General features: G+C 39.0%; 1 protein-coding gene across 1 annotated transcript; it reads right to left on the bottom strand.

The window, feature by feature from the left end:
- Positions 1-1981: 1981 nt before the first annotated feature.
- LOC142627177 (uncharacterized) lies at positions 1982-13310 on the bottom strand. The gene is made up of 4 exons (XM_075800977.1): positions 13305-13310; positions 5801-6009; positions 5336-5457; positions 1982-2422 (listed from the first exon to the last, which is right to left on the bottom strand). Exons 2-4 carry the CDS (start codon positions 5989-5991, stop codon positions 2403-2405), a joined length of 333 nt encoding a protein of 110 aa, XP_075657092.1. The 5' UTR covers positions 5992-6009; positions 13305-13310; the 3' UTR covers positions 1982-2402.
- Between the last annotated feature and the right edge of the window lie 4913 nt (positions 13311-18223).

Raw genomic sequence — 18223 nt, 5'->3', positions numbered from 1 at the left:
GCCCTAATTCCACTAATCTCATATTTGGATCATAAAAGAGCATCAAAGTTGACTTTGCAAGTCCATACTCTAACAAATTAATTGCACTAGGCCTGAACGATCTAATTCCACTATTCTAAGTGGGCCTAGCAATTTTGGGCTCTTACAATTAATTATTTAAACTTATATTAAAAAATAACTATATTATTTTGTTTTATAAAAAGAATAAATCATAGTTATGTCAATTGACATCTTTGTAAGTGAAGTAATTATTAAATCAATTAATTGGGGTAAGTCTTGGATTCAGTACTTCTGTGCACTGAACTCGTTAAAATAAAGTCATGTGACAAGTATTTGACACGTGTCCAAATACCAACGCGTCTAATGCACAGGATCACTAAATCTAAGCCAGTTCCTATAAATTTTTTTTTTTTTTTGAGAAATAGTTACTATAAATTGTTAGGATAGATTAATTTACTTACAACTCTATAAAATTTCTACTCCAACTAGAATCCTATATATAATTTAATTTTTAGAAGAATTTAGGGTAAATTTCTATTATTTAAATTCTAAGAAATTTATAATTTTAGTCCATCTAAAATTATATTACCAAGAATTTGAAATAATTTAATATAATAGAACTTGCACATTGCATACAGTCCATGTATTTGTGGCTCAATATATATAGTTATAGATAGTTTTAAGTAGCTCACTAATTATAGCTACTAATTTTTATGATAGTTTTGATAATATTTACTTGTTTTTAAATAAAAAAATTACATCAATTTTTTAATTAATCTGTCTATTGCACGAGTAACCAAGTGATTTAAAGAATTGAAAAGCCTTTTTGCCAGGCAGCCCTTGTAGTTGTAGGTTTGTAGTAGGCTCGAGATGTCCTTGAAATGACAAAGTTTTGGGGGGGGGGGTTGTGTTTAGCACAAGTAAAATATCAAGGAGAGAATCACTTACCGAAATTTATATCGAGTGTGTAAATGTACAATGTGGCTTGTACAATCTTAGGCAGACCAACTTTTTTTTAACAAATAAATAAATGTAGCATGAAGATGATCGATGATTGGGTTCGAAAAGGGCAAGAAATTTTCCCTTTTTTATCCCTCAAATATAGTAGTATCAAAAAATTTATTATGTTTTAATAGTATAGCTTAAACACATTAAACTAAACCCACAATTTTATATAAGAGGAGAAAAAACCATTTGAACTAGAGTTCATTAATTTCATATGAAAATCATACCTCCACTTCTTCTTATTTTGATAAGTAAAAAAGAAATGATATGTCTACAACATTTTTACAACATTTTTACAACAAATCCTAAGTGGCAGGATGTTACTGGTTGTTATTATTGGGACAAAAAAGTAATCTTAGTGTTAGGTTCAAATTTGAACCAATAACAACTAACCACCTATGATTTGTTGTAAAAATGTTGTAAAAATATTGTGGACGTAGCACCTCTCTAAGTAAAATCATACCTCCACTTTCTTATCTAAGTTGCAAAAAAATATAGCTTCTTAATGGTATTGTGAAAGTGTAGGTTAAGGAAACAAAATTTAAAAGATGCGTATGCTGGGGCAGACCTTTTGGTCTGTAGGACCGAATTGCCTTCTGCGCCAACCCAAAAAGAAAGAACAAAAAAGGTTGGACACACATTTTTTAGGCAATCACATGCCCTTTTGTTGATTCAAGCCCAAAACAAACTTGTATGAATTCAATATAGATACTCAAATATGGATTCATCCAGCAATTCTAGCTTGATAAAAAAAGACATTGCTTGTCTAGGCAAAAAATTATCTTACGCAGCCGCTTCATCACAGCTTGTGAGGCCCACAAACTTACTATCTCCTCATCTAGAGGATGCATCATGGTGATTTTTTATTAGAAAGCAATGCATATAAGATACAAATACTGAACACAAAAAGGGGGGGAAAGAAACCAACATTGATCCAAATCTTAAAGCCTGAAGGGTTCATTTAGCTCATGAAACTAGGATAAGAACTTATTAGCCAATGGATATTTCATCTTGAATTGTTGATGAAGATAATAATGATTATGTATTCCATAATCCATGGTACAATATCGTGTTTCATATTTTCCCTTGAAGGTGAATCCGAAATATAAGCATACAAAATTATTCACCAATTATGCTGGAAAATAAATTTTGGCAAATTGCAGTGTTACTCATTGGGAAAGACCCATTCCTTTTCAGAACACTAAAGCAGTAAAGATCGTGAAGGTGAATGTCACCATCATCATCACACTGTGAAAAACTCAAAAAACAAAGAGAGAGGGGTAGCCATCTCTTGCAAAAGCTAATTATCTAGTTCAACAAAATTAGAAACATACAATTAAACAAAATATGATGCAGAACTTTTGGCTGGTACCTAGAACAAGAACGCATTGACCATATTATAGTGTTGTTGCAAATCCTGCCAGCAAAAAAAAAAAAAAAAATACAAAGTCAATGACTTGGAATAAAGGCAACTTTGTGTCACAATAAAGAGAAACTAAAGAACAAAAATATTTGCAACAGCAACTACCTTTAGAAGTCTACAACAGCAATCAGAAATCCAAAAATAGATGATAGGAGACATAAACTTGATTTAACCACACATTTCATGTAGCCGAAAGGAAATACTATGATCTAGGGAGACATAACTGTTTGACATGGACCAAATAATTGATAAATTGCCTCTTCTTCCATCTTGGATAGCAAGAACACTAGAAGTTTGAAAATAAACAGAAAATTAAACAAATAATTGTTTTTTCTTTTCCTTTATTTTGGGGAGTGTAATCTTATTCGGGGATTTCAGGTGGGAGCTGTGAACTCTGCTGGGGTGAGTATTTCCCATCTGTTATTTGCGGATGACACCATCATATTTTGTGAGGCCTCTAGGGAGCAGCTATTGGCAATTAGGTTGGTGTTGTCTTGTTTTCAGGCGTTTACGGGTTTGAAGGTCAATGTTGGGAAAAGCGAGATTGTCCCCGTTGGGGAGGTGAATAATCTGGATGCTTTGGCTAATGTGCTTCAATGTAGAGTAGGCAGTTTGCCTATGAAATATTTGGGGATGCCGTTGGGATCTTCTTTTAAGTCTCCCTTGATCTGGAATCCTATTTTGGAAAAGATGGAGAAGAGGCTCTCTGGGTGGAAGCGTCTCTATTTATCTAAGGGTGGTAGGCTCATGTTACTAAAGAGTACTCTCTCAAGTCTCCTGACATACTTTCTATCTCTCTTTACTATTCCTAAAGCAGTGGCGACTAGATTGGAAAGTATTCAGAGGAATTTCCTTTGGGGGTCTTCTGAAGGGGGTTTCAAATATCCTTTGGTGGCATGGGATAAGGTGTGTTTACCCGTTGAGATGGGTGGATTGGGGTTAAGAAAGGTGGTGCCGTTTAATCAGGCTTTATTAGGGAAGTGGCTGTGGAGATATGGCCATGAAGATACCCACCTGTGGCGTTGTGTTATCTCTACAAAATATGGCGAGGATCAAGGGGGGTGGAGGACTAGGGATTGCAGGAGGTCCCATGGGTGCGGCCTTTGGAGAAGCATTAACGAAGGTTGGGAGAACTTTACTAAGCATCTTTCTTTTGTAGTGGGGGAAGGCACTCGTATCCGTTTTTGGCATGACAGGTGGATTGGTGACGTTACTCTAAAAGCTCTCTATCCTGAGCTTTATGTGTGTTCAGCGATCAAGGATGCCTGTATCTCTGAGGTTCTGTGGATTCCAGAAGGGGGTACTGTTAGAGTGTGGAATTTAACGTTTTATAGAGCTTTTGAAGATTGGGAGTTGGCTGCTTCGTATTCTCTTCTCCGGCTTATCCAATCTCGTATTCCACAGGGTAGTAGGAGAGATACCCTTTACTGGCGGCTTAAAGGGGATGGTATGTTTGACACTCGGTCATACTACCTCGCGATCCGAGGTGCTTCGAATTCTTGGCTTCCTTGGAAGGGGGTTTGGAAACCTAAGATCCCTAAGCGCGTGACGTTCTTTTTGTGGTCTGCTGCTCATGGTCGGATCCTCACCTTGGACAACCTTATACTTAAGGGTCGACCTTTGGTTAATAGGTGTTGTTTGTGTTGCAAGGATGGGGAGTCGGTTAACCATCTTCTTCTTCATTGTCCTGTTACCCATTCCCTATGGTCTTGTATGCTTCAGGCCTTTGGGATTCTTTGGGTTATGCTAGGGTCGGTGGCGGATTTGATAGCTTGCTGGCATCAGTGGCATGGAAAGGATAAGTCGGACATATGGAACTTGGTTCCAGGGTGCTTAATGTGGATTGTGTGGTTGGAACAAAATCGTCGGTCCTTTGAGGACAAAAAGAAGACCTTGGTTGAGTTAAATCTTCTATGCCAGCGTAGTCTCTTAGAGTGGTCTCGTTATTGGGGGTTTACTAATTGCTCTTTTCTCTCTGAGTTTTTGTCCTCTCTTAAATTAGTTTCCTAGTAGTTTTTTTTTTTTTTCTTATTGTTCATCATCATGAACTACTTGTATGACTTTCTTTCTATCATTTATAAAAGCATTCGGATTACCAATAAAAAAAAAATAATAAAGCTAATAAATTTAAAACTGTGCAATTGCATTTCATCCTGCACATAACACGACAACCTCTGTATTTATCTATCTCTTGTCCTCTCTTACAACACCTCATCTCACATTAGATACTCGTCCACTTGCTTTGGCAAAAGCATTTGTTTCAACATTAAAGGTGTTACCAGATATTAAAGGTCTAGACAAAGTGTGCATTGTTTCCTCTCCCAAAAATAAAGTGAAGAACATTGTAGGCCACCAAGACCACAAGCCATTTTCTTTGTTTTGAACATTATGTCACGTTTACAGAAAGAGCAAGCACAAGAGGCCAAAATGAATTCATGACTTAATTTTTTACAGCCTTCCTCAAAAAAATTCATCTGCATACGAAAGAAATTTCAGCTGTGTTAGAGAAGGGTCCGTTTTTAGGTGATGTCAAGGTTCCAGTTACGTTTGTGTTGAACCACCAAAGCTAAGCAGAAAGCATCCAACTCAACTTCTCAAACAATACAGCCACAAAAGGGCCATAATCACTTCATCCCTAGAGGTGAAAAACTCCAAAGTTTCACTATGAAAATTCATATGAATACTCCCTCACATTCTCAAAAGATTAAGCTACCCATCCGACATATTCCTCTCCTTTTTTTATGATCAAATCCATTATCATCCACATGAGCAAGGTAAGATACACAAGGAATCAGCAGTCAGTTCATTGACCATTTTCTACAAAGCATATGACCCTCAAGAGATTACAAGTAGATTTATAAATAATTGAAACCAAACCAAAAGGAAAGTTTGAAATTTGAAGCATACCTTCTGATAGACACCCCCAGTTGTCATTGTACACAGACAGCAATGAAGTTAACAATGCAGAAGCAGTAACACTATGCAATGGCATTAGAGATTGCTGCACACCAGACAACTCCACTGGAAGCCTATAACACCAACATTATAATGCTTCAAAAAAACAGGCTTACATTACAATCTATCTAATAACACAAAGAAATAGCCCAAAAATAGTTTAACAAGTTACATAATTACTAAACTAATGTACCACACAAACAAGACATATATCTAAGGCTCCATTTGGTTGCTAAGAAAACAAAGCACAATAAATTAAACTAAAACTTTAAATGGCAAACATTTACTATAATCTAGGACTTATCAAAAAGCTTAAAACTTGATCAGGTTTCTTGGTCAATTTTCATAAAATAAAACAAACCCATAATGCAAATTCCACTCTTTTCCTCAAATTCTCGGCAGCCAAACAGAACCAACCTGGAGAGTATGCGCTTGTGAACAGAGAGTCTGGAAGCAGAGTTGGGCCCAGCAGAGGCGAGCCCAAGTCCACTCAACCTCGAAGCTTTGGAAGCGAAAGTTATTGATGAAGATGAAGATGAAGATGAAGTACAGCTCAGTAGGGTTTTGGAAGAGATTTGCAGGGTTCTTCTCGCATAGTTAGCCGCCATGGTTTTACTTCTTTCTTTACTTCGTGAAGGAAATGGAGTCGCTGAAAGAAAGGGGTTGTTTATGGGCTGGGCCTATGTGGGAATAAATTAGCTCAAGAAGAGCTTGGGCCTTTCATGGGCTTTATATTAGAAATTGAAGGCTAAGATGAAGAGATATTGGGGCCATCACTGGGCCTGTAGGAGGGAAGCATTAGCCAAGGGAAGAAAAGTGCACTAATAGTAGAATAGTAGACTTAGCGTTTGTTTGGCATGATTAATTTTATTAATTTATTTTACTATTCAGTTTATTTTTATTACTATTTATGGGTTTCACTGCTCTTTTTGATATTATTTATAGGTCTCATTATATTATTTCAGGTAAATTTTACATTTATCTACAGTACTTTCAGTAAAAAAATTTTAGTTTCAGCAAAATAAACAGATCTCAAACAGACCCTTAGTAGTATACACACAAATTTTGCTTGTGTTAAAAGAAACTAGCAGTAATTATTCATGAAAAATGCTAAAACTATTACAAATTTTATTTTAATATATTATAAAAATGAATGTATGATGGGTGCTATAAGATATGGACCAGAGTTGTTGGTGTCTTGGTTGGGCCAAGAGTGGAATAAGATAGACCAAAAAAGAGTTGGGCTTTATGGGCTTGATGGTAAGCAATTAAAGGCTAAGCTGAAGAAATATCGGGGCCTCCACTGGGCTGATGGGGGGAAGCATCAGCTGAGGTGTGAACTTATATTAGTGTTAGTTTGGTATAATTTATAAAATTGTATATTCTATTTTAGGGTTAAAAAAAAAAATGGAGAGAGCTTATTCCACATTAATAGTTTATTTCTTAGATATGAAAATACACAAAGTATAAAGTTATTTAAAATTTTAAATAACGTGCTAGATATAATTTTAGATTTATAATATTTAATCTGAATCATGAAATGAATCAATTTTAAATAGAGAGGATCTTCATATCATTAGGGACACACCAACTATACTTGTAAGGTTCTAAGATACCAGTAATTAATTAATTAATTAACTCTTTCATTATTGTTTGAAATTACCAAAATTAAGAGAAGTCCGGCTGGATTGAAGCCTAGAAACCTCTTAACACATGAATGAACCTGTTTTGGATTCAACAACCAGTTGAGAAAATTGGTGTCATTTAGTATATACTTTATTTTCTTGGGTGTGATTAGCATGGCACAACTAAACCAATTCTAGTCTTTCCCCTCAAAAAAAAAAAAAAAAAATCTAGTCTTCGGGAAACACAAATTTACCAATAAGGTGTCATCACCGCAATAATCATGCCATATATAGGGAATTCACTGCAAGCGCAAAGTTGTGATCGATAGGCAGAGCCAAGTGGATTGAGATCTGGTTATTGTACCATGCACCATGCAACATCATTTTTTATGGTGAAGATTAAAAGTTCAAAAAATTACTTTTAATATCAACCATTTGATCAAAATATTTAACTTTTAACATTTTTACCGCTTTACATTCTTAACTATTTTCTCTCACAATTGCAAGGTGCAATAACTAGACTATTGTACTTGATCTGAATCTGACCCGAATTGCATCTTTGTCCTACCACATTCTATGGGGATAAGTTCAAGCTGAAAAGGTGTGTAAACATTGCGTAAGATGCGAATTCTAGGAGCATATTAGAGCAATTGATATGATCAATGAGTGCACTTTATTTGGGATACATTCCAGTCATATATTAGGGTTGAAAAAGAAAAAAAAGAAGTCATGCTTTGTAAATGCTTTTGCAGTTAGAAAAAGTCCTGTAATAATTGTATGATGTATGATTTTTGACCAAATTATAGCTTAAACTTTCAAACAACAATCAGGAGGGCATGATCAGGTGCCACAACTTAAGGAAAAAAAAGGTGGAATCCACCTAATTTTACAAGCGTCTGTTCGCTTTTGTCAACAAAGAGATGGCAATATGTCTTTGAAATGAGTAATAGAATGACCACAACTAATTTCATACCCATTTTTTTTTGGTAAACCTGGAAATAATATTAATTAAGAACTATTGCCAGCAGCAACATTAGTACAAAGTCTGGGGCGATACACGCCATTCATATCATCATACAGCAGCTTAAAAATAGCAGGGGGGGGAAAGGCAAAAATTAAAGACAAAACATTAGAAGTAGACCCCATTTTTGCTAAAACATCAGCACAGAAATTTGCTTCCCTGAAGCAGTGAGATAATTTAAACTGAGGCAGCCGCAGCAACAATTCCCTGCAATCATCAACAAGACCAGACAAGGCACCATTAGTACTGACACTGCTGGACACTAAGGAAATTGCAGCAGAAGCATCAAGCTCAATTTCCACTGCAGAAATTCCCCTATCTAAACACAGCTCCAACCCATCCCTCAAAGCCCACAACTCCGCTGCGATACTTGAGCTCACACTGATGGTCTTAGCAAATCCAACCACCCACTGACCCGCACAATCTCTCAACAAGCCACCACACCCAGACAGCCCACTAGTGCAGACAAATGAGCCATCGGTATTAAGTTTATGCCATCCTTCAGCTGGCTTCAGCCATTTGACTTGCTTCAAAAGCCTATCCGTTCTCTTGTTGGGGTCCAAAACGCAATACATTAACTCACGCGTTTGCATTTCCACTGCCTGGACCAGATTCGGATTAGAGGGCTGCTGTTTAAAGGCCTTTCTATTTCGTTGCAGCCACAAATTCCACAAACCCAGCAGGAAAAAATTGCACCAATCGTAGTCCTTACCAGTTGCCTTTGCTGATTCTAAGGCATTTATTTTGATCCAAGACACAAGGTCATCTGAGAAGGAGTGCTTGAGGTTGTCAGGACAGCTAGAATGCTCCCAAAAGATTTTTGCTATCGGGCAGTCCCTCAAAACATGATTAATACTCTCCTCCATTTCTGTGCAACTGTCGCAACCCCCCAAACCACCAATACCACGTTGCGTCAAAATGTCTTTCACCGGCAAGCTCATGTGTAAGCATTTCCAAAGAAACAACTTGATCTTGGGCAGAGTTTGGAGCTTCCATATCCACTTGCCATGGAAATCCGGAGCCTCAAGATTTTCATCAATAGCCAACAAATACGCATTTCTCGAGTCAAAGTCCCCATTTAAGCTGGAAATCCAGCTCCTATGATCCTCCCTCATAGCAAATCTTCTTAAAGGGGTGGCTCTCACTGCCTTCAGAATGTGAATAGGGAAAGAAAAGGAGAGGTTAGCTAAATCCCATCCATTATTCAAAGTCACATCCTTAATGCAAAACTCCCCCTCACCTCGATTCAAAGGGCCTTCAATGAGAGACCTGATAGTGCCAATGTTCAGCCACTTATCATTCCAGAAGCTAAGAGAACTGTTACCACCCACCGTCCACTTAGAACCCTTCCCACAAATGTCTCTGCCAATCTGCACTGCCTTCCAAGCTCTAGTATGCGCCTTAGGCTTCCTAGAGGTTCCAGTCATATACTTTTTCCTCAGCACATCAGCCCAACCACCATTATTTTTTGAGTGCTCCATACGCCAGCACAACTTAGCAGCTAGAGTTAAATTTCTTCCTCTGGCTTCCTGAATGCCCAGCCCCCCTCGGTACTTTGGTTTAGTAATTTTCTCCCAGCCAACCATGTGCAATTTTTGTTTCTCCTCCGTTGATCCCCACACAAAATTCCTACTAACCTTATCAAGATTATTGAGAATTCGAGTAGGGAGCATGCACCCCTGCATCACATAGGCAGGAATAGCCGAGAGGACAGATTGGGCAACCACTACCTTACCTGCCATTGACAACAAATTTGATTTCTAGCCTTGCAGCTTAGTTTGCACCCTCTCTACCACATAATTGAAATCTTGCGATGTTGATCCCAGATGCTTAATCGGGAAACCCAAATACTTTCCTAAATTTGGGGTCGAGTGAATGCCAAGCACCTCACACAACTCCTCTCGAGTATCAGGATTGGTATTAGGGGAAAAGAAAACTTTAGACTTATTCAGGCTGACTTTTTGACCTGATAATTCACAAAAGGTATCCAAAGTTTCTCTCACACTGATACAATTCCTCAAGTCAGCTTTAGCAAAAAGAACAAGGTCATCGGCAAAGAACAGATGGGAAAAGGCTTGCCCACCTCTTGAGGCCCGAACCGGATCCCACAACTTCTCTTCACAACGCCGTGAAATAAGGAAACCAAGCACTTCCATACACATGATGAATAAATAGGGGGAGAGAGGATCCCCTTGTCTGATACCCCTTGAAGGTAGGAAAGGCTCAAGTTTACCACCATTGAGCAACATAGCAATCGATGAGCTAGAGACACAACTCATAATGAGTTTGATAAGAGAGGGGGGCAGCCGGTACAACTCAAGAACATCTCTAATAAAGTGCCACTCGAGTCTATCATAGGCTTTCTCCAAATCTATTTTTATGGCCATAAAACCCGTCTTCCCCTTTTTGAGCGTCAATGTATGTATAATCTCTTGGGCAATGATCATATTATCCAACCCCATTCTTCCCGGGACAAAGGCTGTTTGAAGAGGAGAAATGAGTTTAGGCAAGAAAGGGCGAAGTCTCTTGACTATTATCTTGGTGACCACTTTATACACTGTATTACAAAGGCTAATAGGTCTAAACGAAGCCAAACAATCAGCCCCTGGATATTTAGGAATAAGAGTGATAAGGGTCTCATTAAGATGGGGGGGCATAGTGGAAATTTGGAAAACCTTGCACACTTCATTAGCCACCGAAGTACCAACAAGCTGCCAGTAGGCTTGGAAAAACCCCGCATGGATCCCATCCGGTCCTGGAGCTTTTAGAGGCTTGAGACTCCATAACCCCTCCTTAACTTCAAGCCTGGTCATATCTGCACATAGGGTGTTAGCATCTTCATTCCCGAGAAAACAAGGCCAAATGCTCAAGCTCCACCCCGATCTAGGAACACTGTCCACACTCGTAGAGAAGAGATTTATAAATCCACTTCTAATCAGATCAGCAATATCACTTTCGCCCTGAACCCAATTCCCCAAGCTATCTTTTAGGCAGAGAATTTTGTTTCTCCTTCTTCGAATCAGAGCCGAGGTGTGGAAGAAGTTCGTGTTTCTATCTCCTTGGATAAGCCAGTTATACCTAGATTTAACAGACCAGAATTCCTCCTCGGATTGAAGAACTTCCGAATACTCCTTTCTAAGTTGACATTCTAGATTAAGGAGATAAAGATTCGGCCCATCAGCAACCCTAGATTGAATTCCTCTAAGTCTGGCCTCAAGTCTTTTTTTCCTCTGGAAGATATCTCCAAAAACTTCTTTATTCCAAATTTTAACATCAGCTGTTAATTTCTCAACATTTAAATTTAACGGTCCATCATCCGTCCAAGAGGTAGCTACAAAATCTGAGAACAAGGGATGCGACATCCACATCGGTTGAAATCTAAATGGCCTGCTTAAGTTAGAGAGGCCATTATTATCCATTTTCAGAAGCACAGGGCAGTGATCAGAATGGGTGCGGACAAGATGATGTATTGCCGCCTCTGGGTACATCCCTCTCCACTCAGAGTTAGCAAAACCTCTATCCAACCTTTCTTGGATGAAATGACCCACCTCCCTTTTATTGACCCAAGTGAAGCGAGGCCCATGAAATCCTAGGTCCACCATACCACAAGAATCCAGACAATCCTTAAACATTTGAACTCTCCTAGGGATAAGGGGGTTCCCTCCCATCTTATCACTACTAGATAACATCTCATTAAAATCACCCAACATCAACCAGGGCAAATCATGCATAGGAGCAATAGAAGCTAAGTTTTTCCACAGCAATTTCCTTTCCTCTAATCTAGAACAAGCATAAATTGCAGAAAGAATCCAAGAAGAATTTAGGGCACGTACCTTGACTACTACGTGAATTTCCTGTTCAGTTTTTGCTAATTGCGTAACTTCAACTGCATCAGACTTCCAGAGCACCCAAATACCACCTGAGTAACCAATGGTGTCAGCATGCACTGCTCCATCAAAAGGAAGCCTATCCGTAATATCCTTTGCCCTTTCTCCACCAACACGGGTTTCAGTAATAATGTGACCGAGTAATGTCATACCCATTTTTACAACCATCTAATGTGACCGAGTATAATTAAATGTCTATTACTCTTACATAATCTCACAATTTTTTTTCACTACTTATCGTCAACCATATCATATAGTTGTGGTTGTGGAATTGGTTGTAGAATGGATTCTGGTCCTAACATTTTTCCTACGGTATTTTTCATGTGTGGACATGATCCCAAATTGTCTTGGGGTTGGACAACTTATCTAGGATTGAGGGTATGGAATTATTTTGGAAGCCTCAAATTCTGGCCAGTGAAAAATAAACATATGGCCCCATTAAAATAAGGTTGTAGTTCAACTATAAAAACTTACTCTCATGTAGTTTTGTTTGGGTTAATATGCTTAGTTCAAGTTTTCGAGATATGAAGTTGATTCTCAAGATGCTCATTGATCAATACTATTGGGATCTAGTAGGATTGAGGTTAAACTATTTGTGAACCCCTGCAAGGGAACGTTTTGTAGTACCTCATTCTCATATGTGCTGCTATCCTCGTACCCAAACAGGATTTTTGTCACCCGTACTCTTTTGAATCTTTTCTGTTATAGAAAAGAAAAAAGGAAAAAGAAAAAAAAAAAAAACAAAACAAAAACAAACAAAAATTTTTAAAAAAAATTCATCAAATAGCTCATTCTCTGGCTGTGTTTTTCTTACATAAAAGATCAATATATAATGAATGTATGTTGAAACTTGTTATTATTTATTAGAGTAATACTACATGTACAACAATTTTTATAATATGTTTTGCAATAGCGTTTTGTTGGAAAATTTTTATTCATTCTCATCTAGATATATATTAATATTAGTCACAACAATGTACGGGAACATCTGATTATCTTAAAATGAAATGTAATATTAACTTATTTTCAAAAAATTCATAAAATTATATATTAGGATTAATAATATGTAACAAAGCGTTTTCTCATAAGAGAATTTCATTTTCTTTTTTATATATAACTGTTTGCCAGACACAAACAAAGGGCAAGCATTTTTTTTTTAAGCAATGAATTTTGTGTTTCGTATAAATTAAAAAATTATATATATATATATATTACTTTATTTTATATTAAGATTTTCATCTACTATTCATATTATGATCCAATTTGTTAGTGATAGTATATAGTGTGTGGGGAGGGGGGGGGGAGATAGGTCTAGGAGTATGTATTTATATACATGTTGGGCCTAGGGATGGCAATGGGGCGGGGCGGGGCGGGGCCGAAGGATGGGGTCTTCGTCCCCCCCCCGCAAGGTTTTGTGTTGCCCCAACCCCCCCCCTTGGTGCCCCGCGAAGCCCCGCCCCACCCCGTAAAACTCTACTTTTTGTTAATTTTCCCTACAACTAATATATATTTTTTTAATAAAACTTATTTCATTAATAAAACTATAGTTGAAATTACAACTAAATTTATCCCATCAAATCAAATCAATTTTTAGAAAAAATTGAATAATATATCCAATTGTATAACAAGACAATCATAAATAAAAAATAAAAAAAATCTCATAGTATAACACATAACAAAATAAAGGCAGAGAATCACATTGGGTAGAATAAAATAAGCTAATATTGATATGTTTGTTTAATATAGTAGGGTTTTGGAGTGTAAAAAATTTACAATTATAACACTTAGCAACGCGGGACGGAGCGGGGACGGGTCTAAAAAGTCTAAACCCATCCCCGCCCTGCTCGGTGGTACGGGGATAAAATCTTGCCCCATCCTCGCCCCACCACTTTTGCGGGGCGGGGAAAACACGCACGGGGCGAAGCGGGGAGGGGCGGGGAAAAATTTCCATCCCTAGTTAGGCCGGAGGCCCAATTCGAGGATGTTAAGCAGTCCGAGGATAGATAAATATCTTATTAAGGATCCGTGTTGGTATATAAGGAGGTAAAGTCTGATCATGATCATCCGAGAAGGTGGTCCGAGGAGGAATACTTCCTTGACTCAGCTAAGCGGAGGTCGGAATGGATTGTCTGCCATCTAAAGGCAACATCCCATGGGACTCTGTTGATAAGGTTATGCACAACCAAGGTATAGGATAAAAAAAAAACTATGAATATCTAAAGAGAAAGCTACTACCATCGCATTAAATGCTCTACAGCTAACTTTCTGGCCACATTAATGAAGAAGTGATGTCAGAGTAGCATGGTTCAGCCTTACAGCTATTTCCAAAGGTTTCAGGAAGGGGTTGATGGGACAAGTATCCAAACAAATAAGCTGATCCATACGTGGAGGTTAGGGAGAGGAGGAAGAATGATATAAAAGGTAGAGGAAACCCCCAGAAGAGGGGGATCGAAGAAAAAAAAGAAGAAAAAACACTGTAGACTTCATAAGAATATCTGTAAATCTGACCTTAAGAAGAAGGAAATATAAGAATCGACCTCCTCGACTAGAGTCTAAGGACAATTTTTACTATACGAACTATTCCATCTTCATCATACTGTAATCTTGGCCCATTGTCATTGTGATCTAAACTCATTAGAACTTAGATTTCAAACTCACTCTCTACAAAATTATTTGTATTGGGCTTTTTGGGCTTATTCCCTTCCTATTTTGGGCTTAGGTGCAAAACGTGTCTTTACAATTGGCGCCATCTGTGGAAAATCTTGGTTTTTTATTGAGTGTAACGTCTAGTGATGATGGATTCTGGTCCCCACCAGGCAGAGTCTTCAGGGTCCCAATGTCAAGGTTATTCCCTTAATCTTGAGCAAAGAAGGGACTAGGAAGGGAGTGTGCACACCACCCATACTGCCACGAGTCAATCTCGAGGTGGAAGCCACGTTTCTCACGTGGATAGTGCTAGGGCCATGCAACTGGAGATCAATTATTTGAAGAGGAAGTTACGTCATGAATGACGGAAGCGAACTCATTCCATTTTTAACCCTTCTGATGATGGTGGGGATAGCAGTTACAGGTCCAGATCAAGGACTCCCCCTAGTGAGTCTCTCTCCTATGAAGAGGAAAACCCTCATGGTTGTAAGAATAGGAATTCATCATGCAAATGCCTGGGGAATGATGCTATGAGCAGAGCATTGAACCAGATTTCTAAATCACCTTTCATGGGTAGAATTGATGCAAGGAAACTTCCTCGGCGCTTCACTCAGCCAATATTCACCATGTACAATGGTTGAACAGACCCTATGGAGCATGTAAGCCATTTCAATTAGAGGATGGCTATGCATTCCAAGAATGAGGCTCTGATGTGCAAAATTTTTCCTTCCAGTTTGGGACTTGTGGCGATAAGATGGTTAAACGGCTTACAGGCAGGTTCTATTGCTTCGTTTAAGGAACTTACCTAGGCATTTAGATCTCGCTTCATTACGTGCAGTAGGGTTTCTCGGCCTTTAGATTCCCTACTGTCCATGACTATGCGAGAAGGAGAGACCTTGAAGATGTACTCAGACAGGTACTAGGAGATATTTAATGAGATTGATGGAGATTTTGATGATGTGGCCATAAGAACTTTCAAGGTCGGCCTACCTACCGAGCATGGTTTAAGGAAGTCATTAACAGGGAAATCGGTTAGTAATGTGCACCGGCTTATGGACCGCATTGACAAGTATAAGCGGGTCGAGGAGGATCAATAACTAGGTAAAGGTAAAGCGAAGGTGGTCCTTTAGGATAGGAAGGACTTCAGGTCAAACAGGTTCAATAATATTCGTCCTCGGCGGGATTTTACTGGGCAGTGCGGGGCTGTTGCTGTACCGCAGGCGGTTAATGCGTTGTTTCGAGAGCCAGTGCATCAAATCTTAGAAATAAATCAAGAATGAACATTTCTTTCAATGACCCGATAAAATGGGAGGAGACCCTATAAGGCGCAACCAAAACCTTCATTGTCAATACCACTAGGAGCGAGGACATACAACTGAGGATTGTTGAACTCTATGGAGTCATCTGCAGCAGCAAGTTAAAGCAATTCCTGTATCATCCCAATGGGCAAGGACTCCTGGCAGGATTGGGATTTTAGAGGGATGCTTCTTCGAAACCGCCTTTAGGAACCATCAATGTTATTCTTGTTGCCTCAGGAGGAGTTGGTTCTCACTACTCTAAGGTGTTATCCATAGCCTAACCACATGTAGGGTGATCCTTCCCAAAGCCGAAGAGGAGCATGATGGGGGTCCGTCCAGTGCTTAGTTTTTTTATGATGATAAGGCTGGTACTTTTCAGCCACATGCATTGGTGGTTACTCTCAGGATAGGAGGGTATGATGTAAAGCGGGTAATGGTTGATCAAGGGAGTGGGGCAGAGATTATGTACCCTGACTTGTATAGGGGGTTGGGACTGGAGTCTGGAGATTTAACCAGTTATGATTCACCCTTGGTAGGCTTTGATGGGAAGGTAGTCATAATAATAGGGCAGATCAAATTGCCAGTGCAAGTTGGATTGGAGGTGGTAGAGGTAAATTTCATCGTGGTAGATGCGTTTTCTCCTTACACAGCCATCTTGGCAAGACCTTGACTTCATGCCTTAGGGGCTGTCTCCTCTACCTTGCATTTGAAGGTGAAATATCCATCTGGTGGCTAGGTTAAGGAGTTGATAGGAAGTCAGTCTATGGCTAGGCAATGTTTGGTGGCCGCGATTAGACATCAGGCTAAAGGAGAGTCCTCGGCTTCAAATGAGCAAAGTTCGTAGCAATCAAAGGAGTCAGTGTTATCTGGGAATTCAGTGGAGACGATAGAGTGTGAAGGGTTAGAAAAGGTTATTATAGGTAACGATAAGGAGAAGTACTTTTAGGTCGGAGCTCAACTACCTCTTTAGGAGAAGGACGAGTTGATAATGTTTCTTAGGGAAAACATTGATGTGTTTACCTGGAGAGCTTACGAGGCCCCGAGGGTGGATCTGAGCTTCATTTGTCATCATTTGAACGTCAACCCAACTGTCATACCGAGGGAGCAACCACCTCGGCGATCATTAAAAGAGCATTCCGAGACTGTCAAAGAAGAGGTGATCAAGCTCAAATGGTCTGAGGCTATCAAGGAGGTATTTTATCTTGAATGATTGGCTAATATAGTGGTTATGAAAAAGAAGAATGAGAAATGACGAGTATGTGTAAACTTTACAGATTTGAACAAAACTTGCCCTAAGGACCCCTTTCCAATGCCTCGTATAGATCAATTGGTGGATGCCAATGTTGGGCATCCTAGGATGAGTTTTCTAGACGCCTTTCAAGGATATTATCAAATACCCTTGGCATTGGATGATCAGGAGAAACCTGTCTTTATCATTCCTACAGGAAATTATTATTATAAAGTGATGCCCTTTGGCTTAAAAAATGCAGGGGCTACCTATTAGAGGATGATGACTAGGATGTTTAAGCCACCTATTATGTCCAGACCCGAGGTGGATGAAGTTTTGTTTGCACACATTGTTGTTGCTTGTCATGCTGTGAGCCTGGTGTTGGTATAGGTTGATAATGGTATGCAAAGGCCAGTCTATTATGTAAGCAAATCACTGCATGAGGCCGAGGTTTGTTACTTACCATTGGAAAAAGCCATTTTGGGAGTGGTGCACGCTACACGTAAACTCCCCCATTACTTCCAATCTCATACAGTTGTTGTCCTAACTCAACTTTCACTTATATTGTTACTTCGGAGTGCTGATTATATTGGAAGGATTGCTAAATGGGGTACGATGTTAGGGGCTTTTGATATTAAGTATATGCCTCGTACCTCTGTTATGGGCTAAGTTTTTGCAGCCCTAGTAGCCTAGTTTGCTGAGCCCTCTGTAGAAAAAAAAGAAGAAAACAAGCAGAACATGGATGGAAAATCAGTTGGCATGGTCGCCCTCCAAGAGCTTTCGTCCTGGAAGGTGTATGTTGATGGAGTAGCAAATCAAAGAGGATGAGGAGTGGGTTTAGTTATAGCTTCTCCCAAGATGATCATCATCGAAAAATCCTTAACGTTAAGTTTCTCGGCCACAAATAATGAAGCTGAGTATGAGGCCTTATTGGCTAGGATGACCAAAGTCCAGAAGTTGGGAGGAAATGCAGTAAAGATGTTCTCTGACTCAAGATTGGTTGTTGGTTAAGTAGAAGGGGAATTGGAGGCCAGAGATCCAAGAATGCAAGAATATTTGAATCAGGTAAGACATTTGCAGTCAAAGTTTGAATCTTTCACTTTATTACAAGTCTCCAGAAGCAAGAACACCCACG

The sequence above is a fragment of the Castanea sativa genome, chromosome 3 (assembly GCF_040712315.1).
Source record: "Castanea sativa cultivar Marrone di Chiusa Pesio chromosome 3, ASM4071231v1".
In the NCBI taxonomy this organism is placed as follows: Eukaryota; Viridiplantae; Streptophyta; class Magnoliopsida; order Fagales; family Fagaceae; genus Castanea; species Castanea sativa.
Note: the sequence above shows the minus strand (reverse complement) of the source record. Positions and strands in the feature narration are given on the sequence as shown.